The 15,023-nt window shown below is 39.0% G+C and overlaps 1 protein-coding gene across 3 annotated transcripts in view; it reads right to left on the reverse strand.

The window, feature by feature from the left end:
* HGFAC (HGF activator) overlaps positions 1–15,023 on the reverse strand; it is a 40,776-nt gene that overhangs the window by 4,534 nt on the left and 21,219 nt on the right. For all 3 annotated transcript variants that reach the window (XM_074541634.1, XM_074541633.1, XM_074541632.1), the window contains exons 8-12: positions 8,651–8,825; positions 6,233–6,318; positions 5,542–5,782; positions 2,927–3,066; positions 665–805 (exon numbers count right to left, since the gene is read on the reverse strand). In XM_074541634.1, coding sequence (XP_074397735.1) covers positions 665–805; positions 2,927–3,066; positions 5,542–5,782; positions 6,233–6,318; positions 8,651–8,825 — 783 coding nt within the window. The remainder of the gene's footprint in view (positions 1–664; positions 806–2,926; positions 3,067–5,541; positions 5,783–6,232; positions 6,319–8,650; positions 8,826–15,023) is intronic.

The following is a 15,023-nucleotide window of genomic DNA, read 5'->3' on the forward strand; positions in this document are numbered from 1 at the left end:
TATCTTTAGACTACACATTTAGACTGGGATATTTGCTCATACTTTATCTGTCACAAAAATACGGCAGCTAGCTCCCCAATCCTTCTCATCTATCTACATAGGTCTTTGCTATCTCAACACTGAAGGAGCATTGTCCAGCCTCATAATCCTGAAATTCCTCCTCTGAAAGGATGGGATGATTTTTTCCACTTTTCTCAAGCTGGGTGTAAGCACTTCTTAGCCCAAAGTCTACCTGGCCTTCTCCTATCAATGTTTTCAAAGTTTCTTGATGGTGAAGTTAAAAATCTCTAGATTTTTAGTTAGAAAGTTAGAAATCAGGGGAAGGATTCACTTTACTAAAATTCCAGGTGTTGGCACTCCAGTGAGTTACTTTCTCCCCTCCCAGTCCAGTGAGGTCTATCTAGCTCATAGCTCCTTCCATCCTGAAATTGGTACAAACATTTAGTCAAAGGAACCACACTCCAAATTCCAAGGCCTATAAAGGAAGTTCAGGATGACTATTTCAGATGTAAATGTTGTAAACTCCAAAGGTAGGTATAAAGAATCCCACCAGAAGTCCCTTGCAAAACATTTTAGCAAACTCTCAGCTGTATAACATACACCTGAGCGTTATGTTTTTATTATCATCATTTTTTTTATACAAATATCAGCTCGTTTTACTCACTCTCATGCTTGTGTCCCCATCCAGAAATCTGACATTTCAACTGGTCAGGGAAAACAGTGTTACTTTCTGGCAGGCAGATGGGCTGAACAAACTGGGACTTGACAGCACAACGTTGGCCGTTCTTCTTCAGCTTAATCAAAGCTGCAGAACAGAAAATGCAGGAGGAAGAAAGTGACTGTTCCCTTTCTTTAATGGGATTGGCAGTAATGGGTCTCAAATACAAATTTAATTATCCCCTAAGCCTCTCTTAATTAAGATATTTCAATCAAAGACAGACAGACTCATCTCAACAGCACCTGATTTCACAGCAAATTGAAGGCTGAAACATTCAGATACTCCCCTTGTGGGAATATTTATTTTATGCTATGCTCACTGAGCAGATTTTGCTTCACTGCCTCTGTAGAGAAGGGGGAAGATAGAAAATACATGTGTCTCCTCCCACCTCATAGTTAAATAACAGTGACATATCCCCAACTTTCAGCTGGAATAAGTGGGATGTGCAAATACTCACTGCTTCTGAAAGCCTGGCCATTGGCCTAATTCCAATTCCATTAAAAAAATTAATTACTCCATGAGCTGGTGTATTTCGTGTCCTGTTATAACTGAGTTCAGCAAAATTCAAGATCTTTAAAATTAAGGAATAAAACCTTGGGACATTTCAAAACCAAGCTTCTTGAAGCTACAAAATATTACGTAACTTACACAACTAACTAGTCTTTACTAACCAGTCATAGGGTTGAAAACGGTATAAATACATAGCTGTGCAGCATCATGGGATTGATAATGAGTGCAGCATCATGGGATTGATAATGAAAGATTTCAAAAATTGGTTCCCTCTTTCATTTGGCTGTAAAGCAGCAGAGGGGGCTTTGTACTGGGTGGAACAAGGGCAGGATGTTGGTTTGGCCATACCACTCAAAGAGCTGAGGTAATGTGGACACACTTATTAAACCTTCTCATTAGGCCTTTAGGAAGCTCAAAGTTTTGTGAGCACAGCTGTGTGGAAAGCAAGTGACCTCACTGGTCTTATTTATCTGCCAGCTACAGTTTTTGGCCTTAGTGGAACATAGAAGCAGTAACTCACAGCCTGAGAAACCCACACAAACCTTGCTCCCACACTTCCTCACCTTGCTCCTCTTCCCCGCTAACTCTGCTTCTGAATCCCTCAAATTTCCTAGCAAACACTCATGTGATAGTTGTTTCCTTTAGAAAAGTATTTTCAGCAGGACAAAACTCTTCTGTTGCATCAGAAGAAATCACTGACTGGACAGAACAGGCACCTGCATCTTTCTCCCCACAACACAGCTTCTGCTTTCTCTTTTTTTTTTTGCAGTTGGGCTTGTCTTAGGTACTCCATGTGCAGCTCTCCCTAGATTTGGTCATAGCACACTGGTGAGGCATGCCTACCTAATTTCAGAGTAATTAAAAAAGCATCATGGGTGGTTTTCACCAGGAGATTTCAGAGCAATGTCTCAAATCCAGTTTATCTCCTTGTACACTGTGACAGAGCTCACACCAACACAGAACTTGAATGCTTTTTGCAATAGAGTAGAAAATATTCACCATCTGTGAGCCAAAAAAAAAAAAAAAAACCTAATACATGCCTGACCTAAAATATTCTCAATGTCAGGCTATTAAATAATCTCACAAAGTGCTCACACAGCTTGATGCCCTCGGGTGACGTGACAACTTTCACAAGAGCAGATCAGAAAATAAGAAATAAGTTGCTGCTCCATTGTCATTCTGAGTAATATTATGAGGTCAATCAGAAGGGCATTTAACTTCTGAGTGATAAGACAGCTGATTTTTAAATCTATCTCAGTGTAAAAAATGATTCTTAGTACCACAGGTTTTCAGAGCAGATGGGGTTATTACATTCATCTAGTCAGATCCTTTATACAATACAGACAATAGAATTTTACCAAGTAATTCCTGCATCAAGCCTACAGCTTCTGGTTCAGTTGAAAAAATGCCTAATCTCACAAAGACTTGAAGTGATGATCAATCTGCCACACAGCGAGGTAAATTGCTCCAAAGGCTAATTATCATAATTATTTAAAATTTGCAATTTATTTTTCATCTGAATTTGTCTAGCCTTCAGATGCTGTTATAACTCTGGTAGAAATAAGAACCCTCAGCATTCAAAAGCCTCTCCTAGTATCTATGATTTTTCTACTCTAAAGGCAGTTTCTAACAGACCATCTAAACTTGAAACTAGGTTGAGTAAATGGAAAATAAAACTGTCAGAAGAAAAATACTCACCAATATCATGGTCAGTAGGGTTGAACACGGAATACTGAGGATGCAAGATGTATTTCTCTATCTCAAATGTCTGTGTTACATCAGTTGTTTTATTAAATATTTGTTGACCCAGAACTACTCGAATGGTGGATTTTAGTGGACTGTAATGCAAAAGAGAGACAAGCATTACTAGGACAAATGCAGGTGGCTTTCCCGTGGCTGGGTATCCTATGAACCATTATAACCTCAGCCTCCCACTATGTCCATTCTTTACCCTCTCAAATGCCTTTACCTGTTCCCCAGGTTTCTTCCTGCCTGCAGAGGACAAGAAAAAAGATATTACAGTGAAACCCAGGCTCTGTGGGTCCTGATTAGCCTAATTAAAGGCTGCTCCTTCTTGAAAGAAGGAAAAGGCCAGCACAGGCACTGTGCCCAGCTGCTGCTTGGCTAGCAAGAATCTTTGGGGGATGTAAACACCTCTTCTAGAAACTCAACTAAGTCAACTTAAACTCAGCTTTGCCAATAAATACAAAAACTGCTCAGAAAGAAAGGAGGGATCAAAAGATGAGTCAGTGGTGGATCTCTCGTTTCTCCAGGAAAACAGTCTCCTGAAAAAAATTACAGGCATGGGCCAAGATTTAAAGGTGCTGGAACACTGACAATTCAGGAACATCTGGGAAGCTTCCACTGAAAAGATATCACAAGAGATTTGCTTATCTGTGTTAAATCTGTTGTCCAGAATCAAAAGCAACCTGGTGAAGTCCCAAAAGCACGTGGATTTAATGGGAAACTTTACAGCCAGAGAACACAGTAATTGCAATTCACACCGTCTTTTCCAACTATCAGTTTTTTACTTTAAGATCACAGTTCTCTGATATCCAGCATCCTAGGAAAGAAAACTAATAAGAACAAGTATAGCAACTGGGAAGTAAGGGACATTGGGGAATAATCAGGAAGCATTTAGGAAAGGAAATACAGTCTCTAGCTTTGAAAGCAACAGAATTCACATTTCACTCTTGTTCTAAAACCAATTCAAACTGCTTAAGTCTGTAATGAATTAAGTTAGCAAGTTTCTTCAACATTGGAGCATTCCTGTGTTTTGTTACCCAGTGCAGGAGAAGGAAATACCTGGTGTCGCACATCATGCACAGACACAGAGTGGTTTGCATCATTGCAGTTTCCCTGGTTGCATTTCTGTGCCCAACAGGTACAAAAGTACCAGTACTCCCCCAGTACTGAGTGCACAGCAATGACCAGCAGCCATGGACTCAGAGAAAAGAGACTGGGCAATGGCAATGCAGAGAGATGCTACAAGAATTGTGCTTAAGGTTAACAAAGGAAAGGGCAAAGTGTATTCTGTACTATCAAAATACAAGACAATAAAATGTTCTTCAATTAATATGTAAGGCCATGATTTTCTCAGTATTTTTGCAGTAGTAAATCAACCTCCTTGAAAATCAAATTTTGGGCCTGTAAAACAGTGGAAAGTTCACTTTCTGGAACAGTATTTAGAATAATTTTAGAACCACTGAATGATTCTACTAGAACTTACAGATGGTTCATTCAGGAAAAAAAGAAAAGAAATAAAACAGGAGGGGTTACAGAAAAGAAAAAAGAAATAATTGAGCTGCACAGGTATCTATTGTCGCCTAGTGGAAAACAGTTGGAATTGTGACTACCAGAGGTACTAAACAAACAGAAGAGCACAGATTACAATGCAGTAATTATGGAAAATCTGTACGTACCAAACGACCAGCTGGAAGTGGGTGGAAATGTCCTGAACAGCTGCCAAAGTTAGTAGCTATTTCACAACATTTGAAAAACAAATGCATTGTGGCTTGAGCTCCAAATGCTTCAGTACAGCATTCACAGTGGTATTATTAGCTCTAAAAGCTATCAGTGTCTATATTCTGGCAAAAGGTTTTCTGTTTCTCTTGGCTTCTTTACTATGCAAAGGAACAATGGGTATCAAATGATGTAATATTTTTCCCTTGAACGTGATCAAACTGAAATCAGGGAAAGTGTTGAGCATTTGTAGAAAATTAAGTATTTAGAATAAAGTAAGAGCATTCTATAATCAATATTTTTCCAGTGTCCCACAGGAGAAAACAAAAAACTCTCTCAAGAAAATCAGCTTCAGCAGTTCAACTGTTTAGCTCTTCCATGTGGCTTTTTCTTAAGCTCAGCCCACTCTATTTGTGTCAACCAACAGTAATTTATCGTCTCCAATAAATCATTGCTTGGCTGTCCCAGCCTTTCTGAACAAAACACAGCAGAGAGCACAGTCATCTCTGTTATATCTCAAAACAGGCATAAACATTCAAAAAGGTAACCAAGAAGAAGATAAATACTTCTGCTCCCCTGCAGGTTCTTGCACATGCAATGCCCCATTCTATGTGCTGTTTCACCCTACCTTATTCCTTTAGTCAGGGTATTTAGACTCTTTGAGACTCCTTAAGGAACAAGATAAGAGCTTATGAGATTATAGTAGTCCAAGCCATTTTTCAGATCATGAAGAGTATTCAAATTGCCAGAAAACCCTTTTGACACATTGGTCTTTTATAATCTCATCTTTTTTCTTGTTTCAGTTCAGGTTTGTTGTGAGGAGCCACTGTCACACTAAGGAGTGAGCTTACCTGTGAGCAAAGCAGTGTGCTGCAGACACAACCCAGCAGGTCTGAACCAGGCTGCCACCACAGAAACTCTCTCCAATATATATAGCTGCTGTCCAGGGGTGAGATCCAGGCAGAGATGAAGATCCCCCAATAATCCTAGGTCTCACAAAACTTCTTTTTTTATGTCTTCTTCCACATGGTCTTTTGGTGATTGCAGAACTATCTACTGTGGCTGGAGCTAGTGGTCTCCTTTCCCTGCTTGCTGAGATAAAAAGGGATATGGCTTCAGACTACCAGAATCTTTATGTTTTGGAATTAAACACCCTGTCTCATGTGTCTTCAGGATGTAGACCTCTCATTGCTCACACAGGTCCACTCCCTTTTCTGGGCCTGTAATTCCCAGGTTGATGAAAATTTTTACCAAAACATCAGTAATTTCTGGCACCTTGCATGCTCTAGCAGAAGGTTTGGTGATATTGGGATGGTTGTGACCAAAACAGTAGTATGACACTGCTGCTATTTCAGGACAAGAATCACAGACTGCATCACAACTCCAAAAATGCAAAGGAATCCTGTTGTTCACTGGAAACAGTAACATATTCAACACTTCTGGGAGCAGCAGAGCATTCAAAATTATACAGTGAAACCTTGTTGTAGTATCAATAAATCTTTATTCATTCATAACATGGACTTTACAAAAGCCTTTACATACCACAACTTGGAATGTCACAATACTCCCAAGACAAACTGCTGTCCTTCATGATGTAACACCAGGGCTTATCATCATCATCTGGATTTCTGGTGAATTCAGGGGAAGAGGGAATTACAAGCATTAACCACAGTGTTGTTCCAAGCTTCCCAAATGTTTTCTCTTTTCTCTTGCACCATGCACAGCACTCACAGGGCTCTCAGATTTTAAGCCGTCTGACAAAGTACTCACCCACAAGGGTGAGCAGCTTTTCAACATAATTATTCATCTTAAAACTAACCAAGACTAAGGCTCTCTAGGACATGAAATACTGACATGACTGAACACCTGTGAAACTTGCCTACAAGTACTTGGATGCACGAGCACATTCACAGCATTTAACTACAGCCCACACTGAAGTGCTTTCACAGGTATCAGCTCAGCTATTTTCAGAACTAAATCCCATAGGAGAGATTCCTGGTTTAGGTTATTTTTTAGGCAAGGAGATTCCAACACAGGTAGAATCATAGAAAATCCATAACAAGAACAGCTAGCAAAAATGAATTTGCAAATCTCAGGTTCACATTCCCTGGAGAGTCTGAGGAAATGAAAGACTATTTCAAGAAAATATTGTATTCCTCAGAAAGGTTGGGAAAAGACAACGGAGTAATGGAAACCATTTTGCTCTTTATTACCTTGGTGTTAAACAGATTTTGGTTTGACTCCATTAGGGTTTCTCTGTGGTACAGCCTGTCTTTATCAGCGCATTTTAAGTGACCAGAAATCTGCCCAGTTTACACCTCCAAGAATATAGGGAGACTTTATTAGACCAAGAAGAATAGACAAGGTAGTTCAGAGCTCCAGATAAGCAGTAATTCTAATTTCAGTTGGATTTAGCACAAATGCTATCTTTGATTATTTTTTCTTTTTCAATCTGACTGCTCTTCAGAAAAAGATAAGAGCACTTTCAAATTCTCAGAACTGAAGAAGCAACACACGTTGAGTCATCTTCCGCCAACAATGTTTCTAAATTAGACTATTTGAAGAAGAAGATATCTGCAGGATTATATAGTACAGCAGAGATATCCCCAGAAATTGTAACAAGCTGACAAAAAAGTGAAAAGCTTTTTTCTCAGCTCTACAGAACATGAACACATCAGCTCCTACACCATTTTGTTCTCTGCATTTCAAATCTGGAAGTGAATATTGGGCATAAATGATGTATATCAAAGGGCTCAAGTTTCATCAAAGCACAAAATCTGTGCCAGGTAAATTGCCACACTGTGCTGGGACACCATAAATGAAATATTGAAATGTTTGCATGAGGAGCAAGCCCTGGAAATCAAGGTGGGAGGGTTTAAAGGATGGGGTAGGAATTGTTTACTGTTGGTTTGTGTTACCAACACAAAGGGAGAAGGGCTACTTTCAGCATTCATGCATGCTTTTTATCACCAAACAAATTAAGAAGTGCAATAGATTCTGATTTTCCTGAACTACTGGTCTAAGTTCCATTAAAACAAAAAAAACACACACACACACACACACACATACATAAAAATAAGCAATCAAGCAAACAAACAAAATCTTCAATCAAGCAATCAAGCAAACAAACAAAAGGCATCAACCAGTAATTTATGGAGAATCATCTATAGTTTGGCAGGTTTAGCATTTACTCATCTCCAGGATGAGAAATATTCTCTCTAAACAAAAACATTTCCTTTATTTGTGGATATCCATTGAGCTCATGGATACCTCAGAAACAGGGGGAAGAACATAAGGTGACTGAGGAAAAGGCACAAACCTACATAGCACAAGCTATTTTCATTATAGCTTAAGTGCATATAGAAAACTTCAGCAGAAATGTAGTTTATCACTATGTGGTGCAATCAAAATTGAAACACTGGGACATCTTCTTTGGCAATAGTTTTCCTTTGTAAGAAATCAAAAAACAAATTTCACATCCCACTTCAACCTTATTTAAATATAGTGCTTTGATTTTTCATTTTCAAATAACTTTTCTCTTTTGAAAATATTTCTTTATGGTATGTCTTTCACAAGCAAAGAATAAAAAGTCAAATTTAGCCATTTCAATTTAGCTAGTGCATTGATTTCTCTTTTTGGATAAGCATTAATGAACAATGTCAAAATTTTTGCATTATGGTTTCATTTGGGAATAACACTTCATTACTCAGGGGAAAAGAAAAGGACCTGGAATTTCCAACATTATTTTGTGTCTGAGCTTCTCTCAGCAGCTATTGATTGAGCCTATCTACCAGATCTTGTCTTCTGTGCAATCACTCTTGTCAGGCTGACTGATTACTGAAGTCAGTCTAGCTTCCCTCAGACAGGGGAACCCTGCTTTGAGATCCCTGGCCCTTCTCATTTCCACATCACATCCATCTCTGGATGTACAAACCCAGGACAAACAAGAACTTTCCTCACCGGCAGTAAGGGAAGGGTCCCACGCCAAGCTCCACTGCTTTCCTAATGCTGTCAACATGAAGCTCTTGGTAAAGCAGGTCAGAATTCCAAGGCAAGCAGCTGTGTCCAGAGATGGTTGTGTTGGCTGTCCCTCTGTAATCCGTGCCATTGCCGACGTAGCACCGTTGGCTCGGGACTAGCAGAGGAAGAGACTGGTCAGGAATCAGGAATCAGTGCTAAATGCATGTTAAATACTCACTTCACAGCTGAGGTTTGAAATGAGAGCCCAACTTTGTAATGCCTTTCTCTTTAAACAGGACCTGAATGCACCAAAGAATTTTTTAATAAAGAAAAAAGGAACCCAAGAAGTTAAAACCTCTGCTTAAAATTTGTAGTAAGTTAACCTCATTTTACACAGGAGCAAGTAACTAATCAACAGACAGAATAACAGAAAATTAGACGTAAATTTTGTACTGGATATGGAAGATTTCAGTCAGCAGTCTGCAACAAAGTCAGCAATATGGCTGGGATTCCTCTGTCTAATTTTAGACACAACTGAGCTCATCTCTGGAGGCTCCCTTTTTAGTTAATTAAGAGAAACAGAGATTTCTAGTACCAAACTGATGCAGCCTGTTTGAGGTAACTTTCTTAAGATGAGGTAAACACCATAAACTCCTGTCCACATTGAATGAATCTCCATTAAAAATTTAGGGTGCTTAAGGCAACCAGCTCAAACAGAAAAAAAGTACTGAAAATAACAAAGCACTGCTCTGCAAGTGCTTCAAGGGCCTGATTTTTGTAAATACTTCTTTTAATGGCCTCATATGTACCCATATATATATATACCGACACTATACTCATGTATATCGCAAATGTGTAGCTACATGTTGCAGATACATCAATTTTGCAAAATTCTAACTAGTAGGTTGAATTTTCTTATTCAAAACCCACATCTTTATCACCTGCATAAGGGCTATTTCTTCAGCTAGGTCTGACACATACATACTCTATGACCTGTATACTCAGCTGCCAAGATCTATCAACAGCACATACCAGCATTATGGCTGAAAAACATATGGGGATGCATTTGTATACAAATAGCTACACTGAGCAGAAAGCCTACACCTCAAAACACAGCTAAGAGCATCCCAAAGGAAACACAAAACCATCTAATGCACAAAAAGGATTAATTGTGACCAAGCCTCAGAGGATTTCTTGTCCCAGCCATGTCAACGTGACATGTCCTTGACATGTCACAAGACTGGTGGAATCTCCTTCTAAACTTATAGGCATACTTAAAGATATAACATCATTGACCAACTGTTGAAAAACACCCTCTGAGGATGATCCATCACACCACACAGTGCAGACAGCTATTGCCAAAGACCATTTTATTTTGACAGAATAAGGTGACACATGAACCAGGGCACATAACCAGGGCTGAAATAATGAACCACAGTGCTGAACTGCTGCTGTTAATTACCCTGCCAAGTCATCAGTGGAGTGACAGACCTCAAAACCACAAGCAAGCATATGTCATAAATTTGTGAGGTGAAGGCCAAGAAGTTAGGTGAAAGAACATTAGTTAGTATACAAACACCTAGCTAAATGCACTCTACCTTGGCCTGGCAGACACTTCTGACATGCTGAGATCACAATTTCTCCCACCCATAACCTGAATCAAATTCCCTTTATTCAATGACTATAAAAATAACATTAAATCAAAGTCATGTTTTAAAAACCACAATCTAGGAACTCACAGAAAATAACTTGCCTATCATTTGTATTGTTAGCAAGAGTAACCATGTCTTGGCAAACCTGCCATTTAATTTTCCAGGAAGTTGCAAGTTACCCTGCTTTGTTTGTCTGAAACAGTGTCATGAAAATACCACAATCATGCTGGATGCTAAGTTTTTTCATTTATGCAGGTGCTGTGTTTACTTGTGCTGTATTTATTGCATTCAGAAACAATTTAGAGTGGCTACTTTTATGAGAACCAAACAAGGGGTTGCATTTCAGCACAGACCCAGGGCCATATTCTGCAATACCTGTGGTTTGGATGTCTTGCAGATGGTGTTTACAATTTGTGCTTATCCTTGTCAGGCTTAAAATCCAACAGATTTCATCAGGTCTGCCAGTCATTGCTAAAGCTGCCAGCATATTTTAACTGGAAGAATTTGGCCTCTTTCTGTATCATCCCTCACGTTCTCCTCCTGTAGCTAAGATGTTTAGATTACATCTTGCACTTGTTGAGGGGAACTGTGATATCTCTCAAGAAATTTTTAGTTTCTTTTTTGTCTTATGAGGAGTATTTTGGAAACAGGCATAACTTGAGTTAATTTGCAACCTGTGGAAAGGCTTCTGAGGTGAAAAATTAACATTCATTAGCAGCTTTCCATTGGTCTGTGCTCCACTCCAGACTCCTTTACCTGACTGGTTGGCAGCAGCACCATGGTACCCAGTAAGGCCATGAGAAGTACCTGCAATGCTTTGTACATTTTATCACCTATAATTCAGGAAAAACAGTTTTTAAAATATCTCTGCAATTATTGCAGTCATGTAGACCTTTTGCCTCTAATTCTCTTTTTTTGAACTGTTACAGCACTGAAAAACTCTCTTTTTCCCCCTTTGTCAGAAATAGTGCGTAGGTGGTCTGCTTTCAGCAGTTCTTAATGGATTGCTCTGACTGGGAACTGTTCAGTCCCAGATCCACATAGCTTCCACAATGTCTCACAACTCTGAAACATATTTATTTTTTATGTGGAAGAAATTAATAGAGGATGTGATATGTGTTTTCTTGTTCATTCACTTCACTGTACTACCACAAATCACTGCTAAGAGTAGAAATGGCCTAAATTTTCAGATTATGGAAGTTTTGATGCAAATGCAGATTCAACTTACTCTACAGTCCTATGCCACTATCACCCCTGTTAGCTTATTTTCAGAAAAAATATTAAAATTTAAAATTATAAATAAGTTTTTGTTGTGTTTTATTTTTTCAATTTAAGGTATTTCAATAGCTCATGTAAAATATTACACATGTTAAGATTTTGTATTTTATAAGCAAGTCACAGCAAATCTCTGCCTTTTCCAATGAAACAGGTTTGGGTCTTAAAATTAACAGCAACCTGAAATAGCAGTTCTAATTGCTAACTTTCTGAAAGCATTTCACAAGACTTTTATGCCTCCAGATCTTGTTTCAAGTCTTGTAGTTACATACCTGAACATTTCTGGGAGTTTCTTTTGAAACTCTCTGCAGAAAACAATGAATCTTTCACGTTTCCTTTTCCCCAAAACACCTCACCATCAATTTTCCTGATGTTTTTGAGCTTGGAATGTTTTTTGGTTTTTTTCCAGATACACATCAGCTGTTTCATTCTATTTATAAAAATATGTTTTTCCACCAATGGTTCTGATTCTGGGACAGGATGGTTTAAAGTAACCCTTTCATTCAGCAATGCTTTGATTTATCCCTGACCAACATGTAATTCTTTTATGAAGTACAATGTTAATTTTTTGCATCGTTCTATGTAAGCTGATGGCAGGAACAGAGAAGGGGGAAGAGGAAAAGAACGTATCCAACCTAAACCTCCCCTGACTCAGCTTGATGCTGTTTCCTCAAGATGATCAGCACTGAACAATGATGTTCTACACCCCTGCATTAATTTATTGCTTACACAACCTCAACATTACAGGATGTGCTGCCCTTCAAGCCATCCTTTACAAGGGTATAAGCCAAATTTCCTTTTTTCATGAGTTCAGACTCATGGGCTGCCTGCAGAAGGGTTGGTCCTTTCTTCATTCAGCCAGAAGTTCCCTGATCTCCCTTCCTGGGTAGCTGTGAGCTGCCCTCAGAGATGAAAGGTGTGAAAGCCTTTGATTTGAGGGAGCTGCACTTCTCCTGCTGCACAGGCAGACAATGACTACTCTGGGCTGGCAGTAAATGTGTGAGAGAAAGGAGTCACTGGTACTTACGGAGATTGCTCTTTCAGGCATCTCATCCCATCAAATTGTGCACTGAAACACAGCACACACAGACACACACACCCTGCCAGGTGTTCTGAGAGCAATAAGGCAAATATTCCTGTGCTAAATGAAACAAACACCATGAAGAGATCTTTAAAATACATCCACCCAGTACTGCTTCCAAAGGAAGATTTGACATATCTTCCAGTGTGTTCCTATGCCACTGAAAATTGCTGTAAATATCTAGGGAGCAGGCTCCACTGAAGAACCCAGTTGCCCTTTTTCACTCATTAATGATGAGAATGTGAATTCTGATAACATGAGGCAGAGGATTGCATGGCAGCAGCACCTGGACTGTTCCTGGCTTGAAGCAAATTGCTTCACATTTTCCTGCCTTTCTATGAATGTGGGCAGTAATAGCACCCACTGTGGCTTTCAGAGTTTAGAAATTAATGAACACTTACCACAAGTGAAATGTAAGGGGACCTATGTATCCATATTTCAATATAATTCAATCATACTCTTGCAATATATAGCTATATTTCAATATTTCTTTTTGGGGTCATGAACAGCAGATTGAACATATATATAACAAATAATTGATTCAAATAATTGTGTCACTTTCTAGTTGTTGAATAGCAGTACAACCTCTGGACTGACAGCACCTAACACTGGAATGAATGCCTGCTGAAACTGCAGCCTGATTATGGCACAACCAATCTGCCTGAGCTAAAAGCTGGGCAGAAAGGTGGGAAAATTGGCATCTTTTTGTAATTAATTAATCTAGCAGAAAATTAACATGTAAAACAAGGATGGATTTAAGACTGGGGGGAAAAAAGTGATTTATATGCACAAAACCTCTTAAAGTTGCGTGCTGACATGAGGATGGCACATTACATTTACTGAAACTAGACATTTTTTAATATATTTCTTCTTTAAAGTCTCTTTGTCCCTTCATACTTGCCAATGCTTAGATCATCTGAGGTAAAACTGAAGAGATTTATATCTGTTATAAAAGGTAATGTACAAAGCTAACTTCTCAATAAGTTGAATTCTTTAATATAAAAGTTTAAATCCAGAAATCTATAAACTCTGCCAGTACTTTCTTATAGCTTAGAAAAGTAATATCCTACATAAGAGGAAGGAGTGGCTTTTTTTCCATTTCATTTTTCTATTTATTATGTTCAATTCTAGTACAATAGTTAAGATTTACAGAGACATAAATGCAATCCAATAGGTAGGTATATAAAGCTAATAGGAGCAATATATTTAGGAAAAGGCTGTCAAGAGCTAGGGGAAAGAAATTCTGGCAACAACAAGCCAATATCGGTGCTATATTACTCTGACAGTTACACAGCCTGCCATACAGGATTTTGAAGAATATCTGAGTGCCTAATTCATAGTGAAAGCTTTCATTCTTTTGAATATACCGGTAGGTTCTGATGTGCTTAGAGACTGAGCCAAAATAACTCATTGTGCAGGAAAAGGAACAGACTGTGTAGCAGTGAATGATGGTCAGCAGAGGAGCAGCTGCTCTGTGGAGAGACTTTAATGAGAGATGGGGGTCTCTTGAGCCCCCAGAGCATCCAGAGTAGGCTGAGAAAGCAGAATATTGAAGAAACAAACAATGCAGTAATCCAAGGATGAGCTGTATCTTCCACATCTTCCTTTCAACCACCTTCCTGACAATTACACAGGACAACAGCCTGCATGGGTTAAGAGATGTCAGTCCTCTTGCACTGCAAGAGAAGATGTGCCCTCTGTAGCATAATGAACTGAAACCACTGTCACATCCCAAACACATCACAAATAGGACTAAAAACACACTAATGGCTTTTAATTAACCAGCACCCAGTAGCACTGCTGCCAAGTCAGGCACTCTCACAAGACTAAGGACTAAGCAGCTGCTTCATATTGGAGGCTGCTGATATTAATCATATTCGTTTATACTAGGATTAGAACAAAGACTTGTCATCTAAAAAGGCAACACTGTAGGAATAGAGGGCAAAACACAGAAAACTTGGTGCCCACCAGCATCTGGAAGTGCACATCTATGTAAAAATAAAGAAGTAATTTGTGGATCTTGAACCTACTTCTATCTCTGAGAAATCTTTTCCTCTTCTTTGTTATCTGCCTTATCTTCCAATCCTTACAGAGACAGTCCTTGCTGTATGCCATGCTGCTACCAGCACAGCTCATTAGCTCTCATCTCTAGCCCACATTTGCCAAGGTGTCAAACACAAATTACTAATCCATAACCTCAATTCAAACAGTATTTCCTTCATTTTTGTTTTTCTCCATATTAGCCAAAAGCTTTATTATGGCCCTAAAATTAAAAAGAAGGCTGGGAGATAAGAAGAGCTTGTCATTGCTCACATCTGTCACCTCCGTAAATGACATGGAATGGTTGTTTTGCAAAGCCACAGCT

The sequence above is a fragment of the Zonotrichia albicollis genome, chromosome 5 (genome assembly GCF_047830755.1).
Source record: "Zonotrichia albicollis isolate bZonAlb1 chromosome 5, bZonAlb1.hap1, whole genome shotgun sequence".
In the NCBI taxonomy this organism is placed as follows: Eukaryota; Metazoa; Chordata; class Aves; order Passeriformes; family Passerellidae; genus Zonotrichia; species Zonotrichia albicollis.